This window comes from Aphelocoma coerulescens, chromosome 13, assembly GCF_041296385.1.
Source record: "Aphelocoma coerulescens isolate FSJ_1873_10779 chromosome 13, UR_Acoe_1.0, whole genome shotgun sequence".
Classification (NCBI taxonomy): Eukaryota; Metazoa; Chordata; class Aves; order Passeriformes; family Corvidae; genus Aphelocoma; species Aphelocoma coerulescens.
Genome location: NC_091027.1, coordinates 3,775,278 through 3,794,398, shown reverse-complemented (window position 1 = coordinate 3,794,398; position 19,121 = coordinate 3,775,278). Strand labels below are relative to the sequence as shown.

At 54.7% G+C, this 19,121-nt stretch overlaps 4 protein-coding genes across 6 annotated transcripts; 1 reads left to right on the top strand and 3 right to left on the bottom strand.

Moving 5' to 3' along the window:
- Nucleotides 1–338: 338 nt before the first annotated feature.
- KIAA1191 (KIAA1191 ortholog) lies at nucleotides 339–7,405 on the bottom strand. Its single transcript, XM_069028730.1, has 7 exons — nucleotides 7,277–7,405; nucleotides 7,009–7,199; nucleotides 5,567–5,690; nucleotides 4,255–4,379; nucleotides 2,994–3,100; nucleotides 2,547–2,683; nucleotides 339–2,098 (listed from the first exon to the last, which is right to left on the bottom strand). Exons 1-7 carry the CDS (start codon nucleotides 7,302–7,304, stop codon nucleotides 1,890–1,892), a joined length of 921 nt encoding a protein of 306 aa, XP_068884831.1. The 5' UTR covers nucleotides 7,305–7,405; the 3' UTR covers nucleotides 339–1,889.
- Nucleotides 7,406–8,007: 602 nt separating this feature from the next.
- Nucleotides 8,008–10,406, bottom strand: NOP16 (NOP16 nucleolar protein). Its single transcript, XM_069029020.1, has 5 exons — nucleotides 10,205–10,406; nucleotides 9,949–10,060; nucleotides 9,253–9,322; nucleotides 8,632–8,738; nucleotides 8,008–8,383 (listed from the first exon to the last, which is right to left on the bottom strand). Exons 1-5 carry the CDS (start codon nucleotides 10,309–10,311, stop codon nucleotides 8,240–8,242), a joined length of 540 nt encoding a protein of 179 aa, XP_068885121.1. The 5' UTR covers nucleotides 10,312–10,406; the 3' UTR covers nucleotides 8,008–8,239.
- Nucleotides 10,407–10,433: 27 nt separating this feature from the next.
- HIGD2A (HIG1 hypoxia inducible domain family member 2A) lies at nucleotides 10,434–11,134 on the top strand. The gene is made up of 2 exons (XM_069029021.1): nucleotides 10,434–10,608; nucleotides 10,799–11,134. The coding sequence occupies exons 1-2, from the start codon at nucleotides 10,494–10,496 to the stop codon at nucleotides 10,963–10,965; spliced, it is 282 nt and encodes a 93-aa protein (XP_068885122.1). The 5' UTR covers nucleotides 10,434–10,493; the 3' UTR covers nucleotides 10,966–11,134.
- Nucleotides 11,135–12,619: 1,485 nt separating this feature from the next.
- On the bottom strand, nucleotides 12,620–19,104 carry CLTB (clathrin light chain B). 3 transcript variants are annotated; one of them, XM_069029224.1, is made up of 6 exons: nucleotides 18,833–19,104; nucleotides 17,226–17,272; nucleotides 15,989–16,106; nucleotides 15,588–15,699; nucleotides 15,155–15,208; nucleotides 12,620–14,662 (listed from the first exon to the last, which is right to left on the bottom strand). In XM_069029224.1, exons 1-6 carry the CDS (start codon nucleotides 19,014–19,016, stop codon nucleotides 14,491–14,493), a joined length of 687 nt encoding a protein of 228 aa, XP_068885325.1. In that variant the 5' UTR covers nucleotides 19,017–19,104; the 3' UTR covers nucleotides 12,620–14,490. The 3 variants fall into 3 exon arrangements, with proteins under 3 accessions (XP_068885325.1, XP_068885326.1, XP_068885327.1); XM_069029225.1 differs by having other exon boundaries at nucleotides 17,226–17,269; XM_069029226.1 differs by lacking the exon at nucleotides 15,155–15,208.
- Between the last annotated feature and the right edge of the window lie 17 nt (nucleotides 19,105–19,121).

The window sequence follows — 19,121 nt, the reverse complement described above, 5'->3', positions numbered from 1 at the left end:
TACCAGCCTGGTTCCCATACCTGAGCCCACCTCCACAGTACAGGTGGGAACACAGCACACAAGCAACAAGGGACACAATCTCAGGAACATGAAGAATTTGAATTGCTCAAGAAAACACAAAGACTTCATGTTATGTTTCATCTGCACAAGCCTTAAGACAGAACTGAGCCTGGCTGTAAACCCAGTCTCCCTGTCAAAGGGGAGTTTGTGGGCAAATATTTCACCCTAGTGAGGTGCTGCTGGAGCCTTGTCCATCAGAACCTTGACCCCACACTCACTGGAGAGCCCCACATTTCTCCCACAGATGGCTCTACCAGCACCAACACACACTGTGGACCTCCATTTCACAAGGATTTTATTGTCCTGTAACAAACAAAACAAACATACACATTAGGAGACATGAATACAGACAACAAATAAATTAATGTCAAATGAGAGCCTAATTGCCAAGGTGCAAATGAGTGGTGACAGAACTGCTGGGTTGGGTGGGGGACTTTCACACAACAAATCTCTGGCAGTGCTGCTGAAGCTTGAGAGAAAGCAGTGCTACAAAATGTGCTGCTTCAGAGGGACCAGCAGCCAGCCAAGGGAGCCAACCCCACCTCTCCAGGGAGAATGTTTGGTTTAAGAAGGCAGAAACCCCGGAGCTCAACAGCTACCAGATGTTAAGTAACCTCTGTATAATGTCCTGGCTTCCAGCTGCAAGGCTGCTGCTGGCTGAGAGACTCTGCAACACAGTCGTGAGATGAAGAGCAGACCTGAGAAGACCCATTTGCCAGAGCACAGGTGAGGATTACAGAGCAATGCTGCCTATCATGCTTAAAGGATTAGATGGTAGCCAGGAGTTCCTTCCACTTTTCCTGAAAGTCAGTGTTAGCTGTTCCCAGGAACTGGTTCTGACCAGGCCAAGGATCACATCCAGTTGTACCTCAGCAGGGAGGAATGTTCAGCCTTGGTCAGCCCTCAGTCCTCCCCCAGCCCTGAAGAACACAATGCTGATAAAACAAAAATACCCTGTCTGAGAAGTGTTTCCAGTGTCTAATACATTCTGTGTGATTCTAGGGTAAAAAACCCCAACGAAAACAAATCAAGCAGCACCCAGAGTGCCAGAACACCTGCAAATCTGCTGTCTAGAAGGCAGGACAGTGCTGTTTTGCAGAAAGAAGAGAGGAGGATTACTTGGTTCAAGCCACACCAGCTTTGGTCATTTCTACCTTCTTAGAGGAACATGAAGAGTTGGAAGAAAATGAATTCTTCCTTATTACTTCCAAGATCCATAAGATTCTTCTCCCTGCCTTTCCAATGAGAGCACCTTAGAATGATCACTGGTCCCTTTTCCCTTTAAAAAATATTCCAAGAACAAAAAACATGGTCACACTGGATAGTAAGGGAGAACCACATTTAAACTGACCAACCACATACCCCATCTTCCCTCTGGCAGTTAATGGTCCAGTTTTCAGTCCTTGTTTGTTTCCATCATTTCCTGCTCGAGCTCTGACAGAACCAGTCCTCCTGTGGGTCCTTTAGCACTGATTAGGACAAGACAACCAGACTCCAGGCATACAAGCCAGTTGCTCACACACCACATGGAATCCTGTCCCAAAAAAACATGGCTCAGGGTTTCACTGTGGTGAGGTGTACTGGGAAGCACATCCAGAGCAGCCTGGCAGCCCAAACCAGTGCAGTGCAGCAGACAGGATGGTTTACATTGGTTTAGGACTGGTGCAGGAGTTTTTCAAAGACTGGCTTTAGCAGGACAATCACAACTGTTTCTTTTTCTGAGATAAAGAGCTGGAAAGGGAGACTTTCCTACTTTACTGCAGCACACAGACAGGGAAGCAGAGCCTAAGACACACTTGTAGCCTGCTAAAGACACTGGAAGCTTTCCTCTAGAACCCAGTGGGAGTGAGCACGTTCAGATCCCGAGGTTTGATATTGTGGGAACGTGGAGATTGTTTCCTCCCATCTGTGCCTGGAATGTCCATTTTGGGTGGCTTGAAGGTGACTGGGTCCTCTGACATCCTTGTAGCCTGTGCACGCATCAGCTCCATTGGGGATGGCTTCTGGGCACCCTTATAGGACTGAATGGTAAATCCTCCTGATGAAAAAAAAATCACAGTAAAAACCAGGAAAACCAGTCAAGTCCATTTCCTACTGCTGCCAGGAGTGAGCCGTGGCACTGACACTCAACACCACAGAGAGCCTATGCAAATTCCAGCAGCTTCATGTCATCTAAAGCTTATTCCACATTGGGGCTGGCACTTCCAGTCTTGGCTGCATCAGAGAAAGAGTAAAAAGCTGTCACCGTCACACCCTGCTCCTTCCACTGCAGCTCACTGCAAGTTATTTCTGCTTCCAGATCCTTGGCACAGGTTTTACCCAACTGCTCTATATTTAGGCACAGAAATTACATGACTAACACACATTCCCAAGGTGGTCCTGGAGAGTAACAAGGCAAGCAGGGTAAGACTCCAGAAAGAGCCAGCAAGTCTGTTGTGTGACAGTTCCCCCCTTGCTCTTGGCAAGGCAGATTTTCAAGGACATACCTGCATCACTGGTGGATTTCTGGACAGCTTTAGGTCCAAAAAAGCTCCATCTTTCAGATGGCAATCTGTCCCCACCACCTTCCATAGCAAAGTCTGAGCCAGTGATAGAAATAGAGGATCCCTGACTAAACCAACCCCTAAGGGAAGAAAAAAAAAAAATCATTGAGAATTTTAAAACACAAGAATAAATACTTCAAGTGACCCCACCATGCCAGGAACTTTCCATGTAGTTAACAGGGGCAATTTAAGAAATCTTAACAGGTTTGTTACCACCCAGGATAAGATATGCATGCTCAAGTTCCCCAGGCTTCCAACATTTGGATCTATCCAACACAAATCCTCAGCAGGCTCTGAATTTCACCCCAGACAGTCCCTTACTGGATAAGAAGGTTTTGTGTATCAGCTCCCACCTCAGCAGCCTGTAGGAAACCAAAGGAGGCAGAGTACCTGTTTCTATGCCTGGGGGAGGAGTGGGGGGTGCTGCTTGGAGTGGACTGAGCAGAAGAATTCTGTTTGTCATCTTTTGCTGTCTCTCCATTCTGCATTTTTAGGTTCTGTCAGGAGAGGCAAGAGAAACAGAAGCAACACAGCTTAAAAACAGGACATAAGGAACAACACCCAGCTTTACTGTCAAAACCAGACAATTGTTTCTATCACAGGTGATAAAGTGTCACTTCACCTAAAGTTGTAGCCAGTATTACAATATGTGCATACACCCCTTAAGTTTCTCCCCACATCAAATATAAGCATTTTGAAAGCTCACTTCAGGCTACAGCAAGGAACATCAGCACTCATAGGGACGTTGTGGATGCAGCAGAGCTCACTTCAGCTACCTGGTAACAGGTCTAAATGCCACAGCACCCATTTGTCTCCAGCACTTTTCAGAGCAACAAAGCCTTCAGTCCCACCAGTTCTGTAATGAGGGTGAGACCAGTTCCCACAGAAGGTACTGGAGTACCAGACCCTAGGAAGCAATCAGTGGACATCAGGATGGAAACACTACTCTGGAACAGAGATGAACCTGGGCACAAAATAAACAGGAACTGGGTGTATGCAAACCATGTTATTACAAGCTGGACAGCACAAACTGAACTTTGAAGAAGTCACTTGAAGGGCAGTTACAGTTCAAACACAAAATACACAGGGTACCTTGTAATGCTTCCTGTGGCTATTCAAGCCACACTAATGCAATTCACCGACGCAGTTATTGAAACTTTGACCTCGTGGGAGGACACTGGAAGAGTTGACTATTAAACTCCAACTGCAAGATCTTTTTTTAAGAGCTCAGTAGCCCATGGTAACACAGTCATTCAAGACCTTTCTTTCAGTAAGACACATCTGGTAACTTCCACAATGCACGGTTTACAAGTTCTCTTTGGGGACACAGTTACAAAACTGCAGGGCACCATTCAAAAGTGCAGCAAGAAATTAGACTGTGTAGGTGTGTCCCCACTTGGAAAGACAACTGTCACAGTTTGACATGACAGTGAAATGTGACAGATTTCAGACAAACAATTGTTTCAAAACTACAAAGGCTAATGTTTACTTTAAAATAAAAGTGGGTAAAGTATTCTACACAATGAGCTAAAAGCCTTCAGAGGAAGCAGCTTAAGGACTCTTGGCAACACGCTCCAAAAGTTGTATCACCAGATAAATGTTGAACTAGACACATCCTGAATGGAGAAATCCAATGGAAAACAAGCCTTACGTGGACTGCCTCAGCCACTCGGTGGTATTTGGTCTCCTCAGTGGTGAGGCCTTTGTGGGGTGTGTAGCCAGCTTCCCTCAGCCCTGCCTGCTGCTCAAAGCGCTGGATGCTCTCCTGAGTCTGCTCTGGAACACACAAGAGCACAAATTCACAAAGAAATTCCACCACAAGCAGTTCTAGCAAAGGCAGCTCCAGCAACCGAAAGCAAACCCCTCTTTTTTAATCATTCACACGTTGTAATAAGCTGAGGCAGAAAGATGAAGCTGATGAGATATTCTGACTTGACAACTATCCTGAGACACAGGGCTAATTCAGCTGAACAGTGATTTGTCCCAAATCACCAGATATATCACAAATGCAACACCTGTAATAAATCCCATCTCACCCCAGACACTGCATCACTCCTACTCACAACTTTATAAACCTAGAAGAGCCCACTAAGATGGACATTTTAAGTGGCCCAGTACATTCAAGGGAGCCTTGCAGTTCATGTTTTAAAGACTCCCAGTGATTTTAGATTAGATAAAATAAGCTATTTCGGTCAGATACAGAGCCAGCATCTAATACACTGATAGCAACTTCAGTTGTGAAAAACACAAGCACTTCCTCCAAACCCCAGCATAAGATGTTCACTCCCTAGTGGAACTAAGAGAAAAGTCAAAAGGAATCAGAGCAGAAAAAGGTTACTGGCAAAGCCCATTGTCTTCTTTAAAACAGATAACACTTCACATATTAAAGTTATTTTCAGATCCCTGTTATTTGTGGCTGCTGAAAGAGGCAGCATGGACAGATTAATACAGAAATAATTCCCCTTATTGCAAAAGGGCACATCTTCTCTGCAAGCATAACTGACCCAATTTTATTTTAAAGCATCATGATTTATGTTTTGAAGTGTTAGCAAGGCAGCTGCTGCTATTAACTAACATAAATGCCAGCCAGTGCCCCATTAGCACAGTGTGTCAGCTCTCCTCACCACTTGTGTTAATGGCAGAGCTCTGCCTGTCACTCAGAAATAGCAAGTTAATAAGCAAACAGAGCAGCAGCAGACTCTGCACTCCAGCAACACGGACTGCAGTGTCCTGTCAGCAAACTCTGCACTCCTCCCTTAGCCCCAGGAAACACAGAAGCTCCACATGTGGCCTATTCCCCAGTTCCTTGCCTCCTTCTGGAAATGTCCTCCAAAAAAAACAAACTCACACAGCACCAGAGCAGAGTCCATCTAAACCCAAGAGCTCTCCAGGAATCACCCTGAGGCATCACCAAGCTGGAGCACTCTCAGTGGCCACCCCCCACGTGAGAGGTGAGCTCTTACTTGTGATGAGGGAGTTCATGATGAAGTGAGTGGCCTTGGCCTTCACCACAGGCACCTTGTTCACACTTTCTGTGGACGATGAAGGAGTTATGACAGGTTTCATGTCGGCATCCCCTTCCTCATCCTGTGGGGAAGCAGCAGGGGACAGTTTGAGATGGGAAAGTATCTCAGCACCTGGTCAGGACACACCTCTAACTGCACAAGTGAGACAAAGCAACACTGCTCTAAGCCTTCATCCCATGGGAGAAATCCCTATGCTGTCCTCACTGCAGCCCAGGAGTGTTCAGAACCTTAGAATTCATAGCAATGAACAAGTGACTTGCACCCAGCATTTGAAAACCTACCAGGATCAGAGCAAACAAGTTGTTAGTCCAAGTACAAAAAGGTCAACAGGAAAGAAACCAGAACATCTGTTCTTGTCCTAAATGCAAACTGGACTTCAAGGTCAACTGAGCAAAAGCACCAAGAGCACCTTCCAAAGGCAGCTCAAGCACCAGCTGTTCACAGAATGGCAGTCACAGAGCAGAACCTGGTGGGAGCAATTTGTTTTCCCACCTCATTCCTTGTATGTTTCTTGCTCAGTGTGTCAAGTGGTCGTAGTTCTACCACTGACCACAAGACCCTAGCAAAGAAACAGAAAATAAGTGCTAGAAAACAAAAAATCCTGTGAAACACTGACTTCCTCCTCCCAAAACAGGAGCTCCCTGACTGGAGAGTTTACTTTTTGTACCAAGCTACAACTTTTGGTTGTCTCCCACAAGAAATTTAAAAATCGAAGAGGTATAAAACAGCGGTTAAGCTCAAAGGGATGCAGAGTTACATATTTCAACCCAACAACATTTAGCTTCATTTCCAACTTAGAAAACAGCCTCTAAATTTAGAAGGGCTGGTCCTGCACTCAAAGCATAGAATCCCAGAATGGTTTGGGTTGGAAGGGATCTTAAAGATCATCCAGTTCCAACCCCCTGCCACGGTGGGGGGGACACTTTCCGCTAAACCAGGTCATCCAGAGCGCACTCCAACCCGGCCTTGAACACTTCTAGGGATCGGGCAGCCACAGTTTCTCCATGCCAAACTGTGCCAGTGCCTCACCACCCTTATTGTAAAGGATTTACATCCAACCTAAACCACCCTTATGCTCTAGTTTAATTACAGCTAGTTGCTGGGGGTTTTTTTAACCACAAACACCAAGGAGACGCTCAGCACACGCTTGTCCCACCCACACCTCCGTGTGCCCAGAGCAGGGCCAGGCAGCAATGCCGAGCTCTGTCCCCAGCCCTTCCCGAGGGTCCTGCTGGAAGGGCAGGGGGGCAGCGCCAGCCAGGAAGGAGGAGTGCCAGGACCGGCGGGATGCTTGGGAGAAGGAGGATGCCAGGGGAGAGGTGCCAGAGCTGCGGGGTACCCAAGAACATGCCGGGGCCAGAGCACCGCCGGGCCCGTACCTTCGAGAGCTCCTGGTACTTGCGCTCGGGGATGACCGGCTGCTTCCAGAGGACGCTGGCACACAGATCGGCGGGCGGCGGTGTCATGGGCGCCGTGTCCTCCAGAGCATCATCGTAGCTGAAGGCGCGGCGTGGGACGCCGAGGGGCAGCGACATCCTGCCCGAGCGGGCCCCACCGCCCGGCTCCAGCGCTGCGGAGAGAGCGCAGCACTCAGCGCCCGCCGCCGCGCCCGACCGAGGCCGGCAGGGAGAGCGGGGGGAACCTTACCGGGAGCGTCGGGCTGCCCAGAGCTCATGGCGGGGGCTCAGCGGGACTCGGCGAGCGGCAGCAGGGCCAGGCCCGGAGCGCTCATAGCGGAGCCTTCGGGGGCCATCACAGCTGGAGGCTATTTACGGTTGCGGGGGCGCTCTTATAGACGCGCGATCTCGCGAGATGTGGTAGTTTCGCGCGGGGCACGCTGGGAGATGTAGTTCGTGCGGAGAGGGCGGGGCCTAGCTGAGGGGCGGTCCCGGGGCGGGTCCCGAGCGGGTTTCCAGCGCACCCACGGCCCCGGTGGCGGGGCTGCGGTAGTGTCCTGCCCACATGTCCTGTCCTCCTGCAGACAGGAGGCCGCTGGGTCCTGGAAAACCAATTGTGGAAGGTGGCAAGCCCATCAGGGAACAGGAGTACATGCCAGACAGTCTCACTGAGACACCTTTTCTACAGCTGCTCCTTCCTCTTGTCAGTAGAAGGGTGACCTCCCTGCTGCCCTCCAGTTCCTCGGCAGGGAAGGGACCCCAGCCCGGTCTCCCAAGCTGCAGGTACGGGGTAAGGAAGCAGCACGTGGCCCTGCTCCAACTTACGCTGCCCACAGGACAATCAGCAAAAGTCCGAGTGCTGCCCACACCCAGCCCTGAGACCGCAGAGGGTGACACACGACCAGTGCCAACATCACACCGGCTGCCACCAGGAGCTCTCCAAAGCAGAGCTGCACCAAGCAAGAGCCCACAAGCAAGACATTCACAAGCAGCTAGAAAGAGTATTTTATTTTAGCAAAGCTAAAAGAAGTGCTGGCTGCCACACAGAAAGTGAGCAGCCCAGCACAGTCAGTGCCAGTGCCAAAGAGTCTTTCAGGGACAATTACAATCATCTCTGTCTAATGAAGGTCCTTCCTCCATGGCCAGTTGTTTTTAGTTTGGGAAATGGTCAAGTCAACCCTGCACTTGCAGGTAAACCTGAGGAAAAGAGCAGTCATTGCACTTCCATTTTTTCTGGCTTGAGTGATGCAATGAAATTCTTGTACTCCTCGGGATAGAAATTCTTGTACACATTGATCTTTCTTTTAATCTGTTTGGGAGTATCCTGGTAGTAGTTCTTCTCATCTCGAGCCATTTCCTGTGACAAAGGAGAAGGTAAGTCAGAGGAGTATCCCCAAGAGCAAACACCAAACCAGCCCACCCACACCAGTGTGATCACTGCCTGACTCAGACAGGGATCTGGCCACCGTTCAAAGCGTTGTTTTCCCTTAAGAACCAGCTGACTGCAAAACACGATTCAGGACAGAGAGGATTAGCGGTTCTCATCCTGCTGATGGGAAGATCCAGGAGTGAATCACTCCGGCTGCTCCTTGCTCTGGAATGTACCTTGTAGTTCTCCCCGTGGTTCTGGATCATGTATCGTACATAGTCAATGAGGTCTCGTGAGAGCGTGTTCGACTTCTTCTCAGGGAGGCTGGCCTCCAATTCCATCTCTAGGCAGAGGGCAGAGGCAGCATGAGGCAGGGGAAGGAAGCAGCAACACCTCAGAGGTCCCCAACCTCCCCTCAAGGTTGACTCCAGCCCCACAGCTCAGCTGCTGGTGCATGCAGAGACATTTCCCAGCATGATGGTGCAGGAAAATGGCCAAGACAACAGCCCTCTGCACGGGCTGCAGGCATCCAGGCCTGCACTGCAGCCCTCCTCCAGCTCACATACGAGGAGCAGACCCTTTCAGCCCAGGCTGCAGAGTGTGATTGCTCAGAACTGCCCAGCCCACCACTGAAACACGAGGTACTGCATCCGTGGCTTCTCATCACCCTGGGCCCACACACCAGCACATCTCACAGTGACAAGGGCCCTCTTGAGGCTGCAGGGACAAACACTGTGGAAAAGACGCTCTCCTCCACATGGCTGGATAAGAAATAACACCCTTCCCTACCCCTGGCACAGCACGGGATGACAAAATAACCCACAGGGGTTTAGGAGAACCCCAAATGCAACACTGACCATTCACCACGTATGGCTTCCGCACTATTTTCTTTCCTAGCTGCTGTCCGTCGCTTTCCACTTCCATCCCCTGAATTACAGCAGAGAAAAGACAAATGAAGAAAAGCCCAATTGGGAAGAGTGCTGTGTCCCCACACATTGTTCCCAAAACTCCAGATTGCTTCTACATGGCTGCAAGGGGCAGGAAATCCCAGCTGGCTTAAGCAGAGCCTTACTTGTGCCATTAAATTGGCTCGTGGGCGAGGCTGTCATCTGAGAAACGCTGTGTGAATGGAGACAAATGGCAAATAAGGTCACTCCTACTTTTTCCTCGAGTTTCATGGGGCCACCTTTCACCTGGAAGCGCTGCCCTCTTATGCAGATGGGCCAGGCTGGCACTGCCGTACACAAAGAGCCTTTCTTTGTTATCAGGAGCAACTTGGCTGCAGCGTTCCCAACCCCACCTGTCTCTGGCACAGGACTGACTTTATCTATATTTGTTATAAAGTCCATCATGTCTCCGTAGCGCTGTAGCTCGTTCCCACGCCAGGATCTTGGTGAGATAAGCGTGTAGATCAAGATAAGAAACGCGTCCACCGCCAGAGACTGATCCAGAGCCACCTGCTCCGTGCTGCGAAGCTGGATGCTCTCCGCGCTGTTTCCCCCAGCCTCCTTCATCCCCCACAAAGGAGCGGTCCCCGCCAAACTCTCCCTTACCAACAGCTTCTTCGGAATGGGGACAGCCTTGTTGGGGTCCTCGGCCAGGCCCATCTCGGCCAGGTTCTGCGCCACCGACTTGTGCGGGTCCCAGGCATGGCGGATGTGCGAGCTGCGCGGGGACAAGGGACATCACGGCTGTGCCCCCCATCCCGCGGGGGCGCGCGTCCCCGTTCCCACCGACACATGCAGCGGCTCCCGGCCACCCTGCCCCAGCCCACGCTCGGCGCGCGTCCCCCGTGGCCCCGGCGCTCACCAGGCGATGCGGGGCGCGGCGCGGCGGCGGGCGCTGCGGTAGAGGCGCTTGCGGTTGAGGTTGTAGGAGTATTTGTGCCGCCGGCTCTTCCCCTTGGCCTTCGGCATGGCGGACACGCGCTGGCTGGCCACGGGGCTGCCGGGCGCGTCTCGGGGCACCACGGGAAGTGTAGTTCCGAGGCAGCAGCGCCCCGCGATAAGTGTGCGCGTCGGACTGCAATCCCCGGCATACACCGCGTAGGAGGCGGGGGCTACGGCGGCCGGAAAGGGTTGGTGTTGTCACCTTGGCCATGACGGCCGGGCCGCCCCCGCCGCTGGAGCCCAGCCCGCTGCCCACGTTCGCTGAAGAGGGATTCGGGGAGAAGTTCCTGCGCAAGACCCGCGAGAACCCCCTGGTGCCCCTCGGTGAGAGTGGGGCGGGGGGTGGCGGGACGGAGGCTGATTGAGGGGCGAGGGCCGGGGCGGTAGTCGCTGGTGAGGGGCTGATCCCTCAGCCCCGGCGGGCGCGGCTCCGGTTTGGGGGTGCGGTGGAACCGGCCGGCAGCGCTCAGGCCCGGGGGCGGCCGCGCCTCACAGCCCCCGTCCTTCCCCGCAGGCTGCCTGTGCACCGTCGGCGTCCTGACCTACGGACTGATCAGCTTCAAGAAAGGCAACACTCGGCGCTCCCAGATGATGATGCGGGCGCGTGTCGTGGCCCAGGGCTTCACCTTCGCCGCCCTGCTGGGGGGCATGATGGCCACGGCCATCAAATCCCGACAGTGACATCGGGCAAGAGCGAAGCTGCGGCCACGGGCAAGCGTCTACCAGCCTCGGCTATCAGGGTGGATCCTGGCTGCGGATGGAGTTTTCTGAGAGACTGTTGTGATGTCTCGGTGGAGCCAGTTCTGGAGCACTGGAAATGGGGTGAATACACTTTGTGATTAACATGTAATTTGGGCCGTGGCATTTTTTTTGTTTCCCCAAGAGCTCACCCTCCTGCAGCACTGAGGCTGCATGTCACTAAGGCTCACCGCCTCTCTCAGACTTGTTGTCCCTGCTTGATGCTGTCACAGGCTGATAAAATTGTGTCCTCTTGGTTGTGGTCTGAGATGTGGCTGTAGTCAGGCAGTGCACCAGCATTTGAGAAATGAGCTGCCCATGAGGAGGGAACCGCTCTTTATGGCTTGGTCCTGGCAGGACAGAGTCCGTAGGCAGCAGGGGAGGCAGTTTGGGAGGTTGTGTGACCTGTTCAATTAAAACTGGTGAGTAATAAAGTGAATTGCAGCAAGATTCTGACTGATACTGGATTGCAGAGCATTGAGAAGCCACAACAGTAAACAGTGCAGGGAGGTAAGAGAGTGGGCATGGCTGTCTTGAAGCTGTGGTGATGCAAGCAGGACACAAGACATTAAACTCCCTGTGAAAGCAAGCTGGGAACTTGCATTTCCAAAATGGGGTCTCTGGGATGTGCTGCTGTTTCAGCTGTTCTTGCTGGGGAGTCAGCAATGCCTTCTTCCCAGAGGGACCTGCACTGCCTGTGTCCTGACAAACATGGTCCCACTGCTGGCTTTGAATCACACCAAGGGGTTTGTTGATCCACGAGGTTTCACTCTCCCATGCCAGCCCATAGAGCTGGGAGGACATGGGGCCACAGTCTCTGGTCATTGCACGGTGGCTTCAGCAGCTTGTACCTGCAGGGGAAGGGGCACAGACACCTCTGCCTGTGCTGAAACACCTCACTGAGCAGCCTGGGCTGTTTCCAGGTGTTGTTCTGTGAGTTGGTACCCTGTGCCCTGACTGCCCTGAGCCTTTATGCAGATGGGCTGGGGGGTGAACCCTCTATCTGCAAACAAGCACATTGTTTGTCCTGTCCAGGGAATTGTGCAGTCAGCCTCAAGGAGAGGGGGAAGGCTCTTGCTCACCAGAGCTGACCTCAGACATGAGGGTGGGCAACAGGCCAATGCCACTGCTGAGCAGGGTGAGCTCCACCTCAGCACTGGGGACCCCAGGGCCCTGCCTGTCTTCCCTCTCGGCTGCCTGCGCAGGACATCCTTCCCACAGGAAACTGCTTTTGGCTGCCTCACTGGCACTTCCAGCCCAGCCAGCTTGGGGCAGGGGTGTGAGGAGCAGCAGGTGTGGGCAGATCCATGAGCACAGCCCCTTGGCAGCTGGAGAAGGGCGCAGTGGACAGGGGAGCAGCTCGGCCTGTTTGGACAAGCTGGAGCTTGCGGTTCCTTGGGGACAGAGCCAAGGCCCGGCTCCTGCTGCCACTGCTTTGGCCCCATCTGAGCACAAGCCCTCCAGCCTTCCCTTCACTCCTATTTTTTCCAGTAGGATGTTTCTCCTCCAGTCCCATCCTTTCCACAGGGGGCTTCATGGCTGTGGGTTCTCCTAAACACAGCGTGTCTCCCTAACACAGAAAGACGACAGTGCCCTGTACGATTGGAGATGTTGGTTTATTTTAACAGGTAATTTGGACAGTCACAGATACCAAAGCCAAGGGGATGTAGAACAGCTGTGGGCATGGCTCCCCGAGAGCTGCCCCAGCCTGACAGAGAGCACATGGCAGCTGGGGGACCCAGGGGCCCAGATGCTTGCAGGGGCTGGAGGGACAGAGAACAGGGAGGGCAACTGCCCCCCAGAAGCAGCCAGGGGCACTTCCTGCTGCTTTGCAATTAAATTCTGAGGCAGGCAGCCAAGTCCCCAGGTGTCCTGCAGCACAGCAGAGCTGCCTACGCATGCTGGAGCTCAGGGGGGCCAGGCAGGAACAATCAGCCCTATGGGCAGGGGGCACAGTCCCAACACACACCACCAAGTGATTCCCTACACACCCATTTCCCTTCTCAGCCCACTGGTAAGATCATGCCCCAGAGCCATGGGTGCCCAGGCACCCCCCACAGCTGCAGCAGCAGGACAGGTGACATTCCTACCCTGGAGCCACAGCTGCAGGGCAGGAGAGCTCTGCACACTTGATTTCCAGCTGAGCAGGGCTCTGCAAAGGGGCTCAAGTGAATGTTTTGTGGGCTCTGCTCTATGTCCCCCCAGCTGCTGCAAGCCCTTCCCAAGCCCCCAACAGGCCAGACCCAGGGCACCAGCTAAAGGCTGTCCCTCTCCTGCTAACCGAGAGTTGGGCAGATTCCCAGGGCTGGTGCCATCCCTGCCAAGCAGAGGAGAGAAAGTTCGAGCAGGGAGCAGGACTGAGGCATCTCCCCACACTGCCTTAGGTGGGCAAATCCAGGGGGGGCAGAGCAGCTGCAGACAGATGTGCAGGTGGTTCTCAGGGACAGTACAAGCCCCAGCCAGCACCAGAACTCTGCCCAACCCTGCTATGGGCCCCTGGGTTAGGAAGCTGGGGTGCTTGACCAGCCCCACAGCAGCTGGACCTTCCTACCTTCTTCCATGCAACAGCCTCCATCTCCCATTCTAGTAGCAAGGGAAGGAGCAGAGCAAAGCCAAGGGTCTCCCAAAGCCTGGCATCCCACATTCCCAACTATGGTGTTCATGGCGAAAGGACAAGAAACATCCTGCACACTCCCCCCACAGCTCCTTCCCAGTGACCCACACCACTGTGCTGTCAGCACTGCAGGACGGATGGGACATGGACACTGGAGCCCCACCACCTTTTTGGGGTGCATAGCCAGGCTGGGCAGAGTTCTGATGGGCTTGGGGCAGCTGCTAGCAGTCCAGGCCCAACTTGGGCACCTGTACTCACATTCGTCAGTCCCTGCCAGTCTGGCAGTGTCATGCTGCAACCATGCTCCCTGCAGGACCCAGCAGTGTGGAGCTGAGCCAGGGCTGTTTCTCCACCCTCCCAGCCCTGCTCCAGCTCTGCTCTAAATCCCATGGGAAAGTCAGACAACAGTCTGGGGTCCCACTGGGATCCCTGCCTCAGGGCTAGGACTGAGGCCTGGGTATGGGTTGCCAGGACAGCCGCAGGCAGGTTTATTCCCAGCACAGGGTTGAAGTGGGGAACACAGGATGGGATATTCTCTGCTCACTCAGCCAGGCTCTCAGACACAACCTCCTGAAGAGCCTGGGCTGGGGCTTCCCCGCTAACTCAGCTCTGCCACCCAGTGCCGCTTCCCGGGGAAATGCCACAGTGATTTATAAATAAGTGTAAAAAGAGACCAATGCACCTTTTAAGCAAAGGAAAACCATGGGGAGAGTTATACAACCAGTGACTCGAGCACAGCCGAGGCGCAGATCAGGGAGCAGGCAGCGGGAGGCCCTTCCTGGGCCGGCCCCTGAAGCCGCCCAGCTCCGTGAGCCCAGCCATGCCCGCTGTGCTCCCGGCTGTGCCAGGCACAGCTAACGGGACAGGGGCGTCTGTTTGAGGGAGATGAGCACCGAGCGCATCCGAGAGACATCCTTGCTCTGCTTGCTGCTCTTGGGGTTGAAATCACACAGCTGGGCCACCTTCTCCCACTCAGAGCCTGGGGTCTCCTCCTTGGACTCCTTCAGGAATGCTTCCTCCGAGGCCCTGCAGAGACATTGAGGGCTGTCACTGGCAGAGCCCTTTCCAAGGAGACTCTTCCTTCTGTCTTAAAAAACCCTGTGTCCCTGCTTCCTGTCCCTTTACTCCAGCTGATGAGCTCAGTGTTCTCTGGGATCCAGAGACACGCAATGCTCAAGCCTGCCTTTGGCTGCAGTCACCCAAAACATTATTCATCCAGGGGTGCTGGGGTGTCCGCCTGCTCTCAAGACTTCTCCACCCCGCAGAGCAATCCCCAAAAAGGCGTAAGAGCCCACGGCTTTGCATCTTCAACCAGCTCCCACAGTGGCATCTCCAGGAGCTCCACTCATCTCCTAAAACTCCACCATTTGGAGACACTCATCTGCATCATCCTCCCTCTGGTACCTCACCAGAGCCCAGGACCTCCCAGGATCCCCCCTTCCCTTGGCTGGGCAGGCAGTGCTGGGGCCAGGAGCCCAGAGCCTGCGGGGCAGGATATGGTCTGTAAGAGGCACATACACGTAGCCAATGACATCGGCGTCCGGCTGCTGGTAAAAGGCTTTGTCAGCGATCCTAGCCCCGGGCACAGAGAGAGAGAGAGCGGAGCGGAGCAACAGGCAGGCAAAGGGTTAGAAAGAGAGAACAGAGGGGGTTAGTCCTCCCAAAGAGTGTAACCCACACACTACAGCACACCAGGAGAACCTGGAGCCCAACCCTGCCCCCCTGTGAGCCCCACACAGGGGCAGGAGGCACCAAGATCCCATGGTGATCCCAGTGTGGTTCCAGCCAAGGCGGCTCTGCACAGCCACTGGAGCCACTCCAAGACTTGGGCTCTCTCCCCTTGCTTGGCAAGGCTCTGTCCTTGCAGGGCTGGGCCCCACTGTGGGGAAAGAGGCCCCCAAACATCCCAGGAAGGAAGACAGTCCTCTTGGCCCTGCTGACCCCAATATACCTGTTGTTTGCTCGGTTCTTCTCCATCTGCTCATTCTGACGCAGGTTCCACTCTTCCAGGTCCTTCTTGGCCTTCTCACGCCATTCCTGCTCAGTCACCTTCGATGCCGCATCTAAGGCCCGAGTGAGACAGAGCCCATCAGCCACATTGGCACCCGCTGGGTGGGCTGGGCAGCCCCTGGGCAGGCAGGACAGCTGCAGCCCCCCAGACCTGTCCCCAGTCCCCACCAATACTGGCCAAAAGGCACCGCTGCCCCAAGGATAGCACATCTTTGGCAGGGGCACAAGACATCTCTCTGGGATGCAGCAGGGTCACCAAGAAGTGAGGGACCCCAAGGGCCCTGACTGCCATGTCACAGGGTGCCCCAAGCACAGGGGGCCACACGTGGCCTTGGGTCTCACCCAGCTCCTCCAGGCGCTTCTTCTGCTCCTCCCTCCACTTGCGGATGCTCTCGGGTTCCTGGGTCAGCCGGTCAGCCTTGGCTATGGCTGCGTAGGCATCCGTGGGGCCATTGGACTCCTGCAGGACATGAGCACCTTGCCATCAGCACCAGCGTTTCCAACAGCCCAGCTCAGCCACCACCAAGGGCTGGCAGCAGTCAGGATTCCACATTCCCAGCACTGACAGCCCAGATAGGAGATAGGAAGGGTGACAGCTTGGGACATGTGGGACAGCATTCTCAAAGTGCTGCTTAAGGTCTGTCCCAGCCTCAGGCCCTGTCACCTAAAGCCTTCCCAGCATTTCCCTCCTTGACTTGCTGCTCGCTGCCACTGCAGCTGTTGCATCCTCTGGGCAGCCCCACTGCAAAGGACAGACACTGGCCTTGGAACTGCTCCCAGGGATTCCCTGGCCCTCACTGGGGCCCAGGCAGCCCCGGGACTAAGCTGCTTCCCTCGCTTCTGAGCTGAGGTGCCCACATGGCCCCGCCAGGCCCAGCACCTCCCCTAACACCTTCCACTGGCCAGATGCCCAGTCTGACACCAAGCTCAGCAATGGGATTACAGCTTTCTTCCACGATGCTCAATCTAATTAAGTCTGTCCCATTACTGATGCGATTATCATCCTGTAAACCAGGTATGGGCAGTGCATATGCCGCACCAAGTAGGGTGAAGGGTTTGTCAGACACTGGCATTGCTGACAGCAGAGCTGGGCTTCAGGCTCCCAAAGGGATCTGAGACCCAGATGGGTCCCCCCAAAATGCCCCTGGCCACGGGACAAGTGGTTTTCATAGGAGATGCCAGTCCCATAGCAGCCCTATCCTGGCTCTGGCCTCTGCCAAGAGATGTTCCTGCCTGCCCCAGAGGCCTCCAGAAGCTACCCAGGCTGGAGAGAGGGGGCTTCCATGGGGAATGGATGATTTGTCACCTGCTCTTAGGGCCCAGGCACTCCTTCATGGCACAAGCCACCTGCAAACAGATGTGGGGCAGGTCATGGCAGGTGGGACACATCTTCTCGTCAAAGAGAATGGAGCAGCCAGGACTCCCGCAGGAGACCCAGACCTTTCCAGGAGCACCGTAGCTGTTCTGCAGCTGGACAGCAAACTCCAGTCAATGCTGGGGGCAGAGCAGCAGGATGCTGGCCCCACACCCACCCAATCTCCCTTAGCAGCCCTGGGCCAGCAAAAGGCTGAGCTTTTACCTGAAAGACATCTCCATTGACAGTGGCTCCTCCATTCTGGAAACCTGCTTGAGAAAAAGGAAGAGAGAAGGAAAAATACAACTATGGCAACTGCAGGTGATCCCAGAAGGGCTGGTGCTCCTGAAACTACATCAGATCAGTTCCTGGGAGTTTGTCAGTGCCTTTTTCAGCACAGCACACCCATCCACAACACCCCCACAGCGTCCTGTCCTTGGTGGGATTCAGCAAGCACCTCTCACTCTCCCACACAAACCTCTGCAGGCATTTACGTCTTTATGGTGTTTTCACTGGTGTTTTATTTTATCTGAAGATTAGGGAAACTGTTCCAGAACAAGACTGACACAGGCTGCTGCTCTGACTGTAGAAAGACAATCTGACCAACCCCAACATGCAGAGGCTGCCGATGGACGTGGCTGATCCAAGAGCTGCCGGCCAAGTGCTGAGGCAACTCTCCAGGGACATGGCTGATGGAAACACTCCTTGTGCTCCACCAGGACAAGAGGGCATGCCTACAGGCCAAGGTCCTTGGGAGCTCACCTACGATGAGCTGCAAGGTCAGGGTTGGAAACGAGGCACCCATCTGCCCCCACAACCCCAGAGAGCTGCACACCAGGTTCGCAAGGCCAGCACAGGCAGGGGGCTTTTTACTGTCAGGAGAGAAGAGGCTTTGAAGGAGTCACACTCCAGGCCCTGAGCTTTCCCCCGTGACCACAGGGCTTCTCCTGGCCAGCCAGCTGCAGGCACAGACACAGTGCAGCTCAGGCCAGCACTGTCCCCAAGGTGATCACCCCCACGACTACACCCAGCTCCAGCCTGTCTGACTGCATTTATCACTGTGGCTGTCAACACCTCTCCAGGCCCAGAACTGCCTCCATGGCCCTGTGTGCAGAGCTGTGAAACCACTGCTCTACAGGCCGTATGAGGAGACCCTGTGGGGCTGAATTAGGGGAAGGAGTCAGAGTCCCGTGGCAACAGTGCCCCCATGTCTATGCAGAGAGCAGACGCCAGAGCCCCTGCAGACTGGAGGCAAGAGATCAGAATTAGCACATTCTACCTGCAGGGCCTGGGACCACAATGTTCCCAATGGCAATGTCTTCCATTCTGCATCCCAAAGGGCACTCCTGTCTGTGCGGACAGTGACAAGGCTGTCATTGCTCCTCAGTGCCGCCTGGATGCCTTTTACACTGCCATAGCTGGGAGCACTGAAACATGGAGTCGGGAGTCCATCCAACCCGGGACACCCAGCCTGAGCACAGGGGGGAGAAATCGCCCCATGGCTGGCACATCCCAGCTCAGGATTCAGCCCACATCCCCGAGGTTCGAGAATCCCTTTGGGCCCAAGCACAGGCCCACACAGCCCTTGCTGGGATACCAGCCTGGCCCACAGGGTCACCCCGCCACCAGCCCATGAGGTGCAGCACAGACCCCATCACCCACTGTGATGCTGTACATCCCCCGGGGACCCCAGCCCCGCGTGGATGCGGCCCGGAGGACCCTTCCCTGCTTTCGGGGCAGAAGAGGGCACAGCCCTCTGTTACCCCACGAGGTCGGCAGCCCGCCCGTGCCCAGCGGGAGCGCAGCCGAGCGGCCCCCGCGGCCATGCTCACCCTGTTCCGGTGGGGCCCCCTGCCCGCCCGGGGCGGCGGCCGCCTCGCCGTCGGTCGGCCCAAAGCCCTCATCGTTCTCGATGCCCGCGATCTCGCTCTCCTGCTGGGCCAGAAAGGCGGCGGCCGGGTCCTCCTCGGCACCGGCGCCCTCAGATGAGGAAAAGAAGCCGAAGTCGTCGGCCATGACCGGCCCGCCCGCGCCGCTCCCGGTCCGGCTGCGCGGCTCGGCTGGGCTGGGCCCGACTGTGCCCGGGCGGAGCTGCCGCTGTCACTGCGGCGGCGGGCGGGG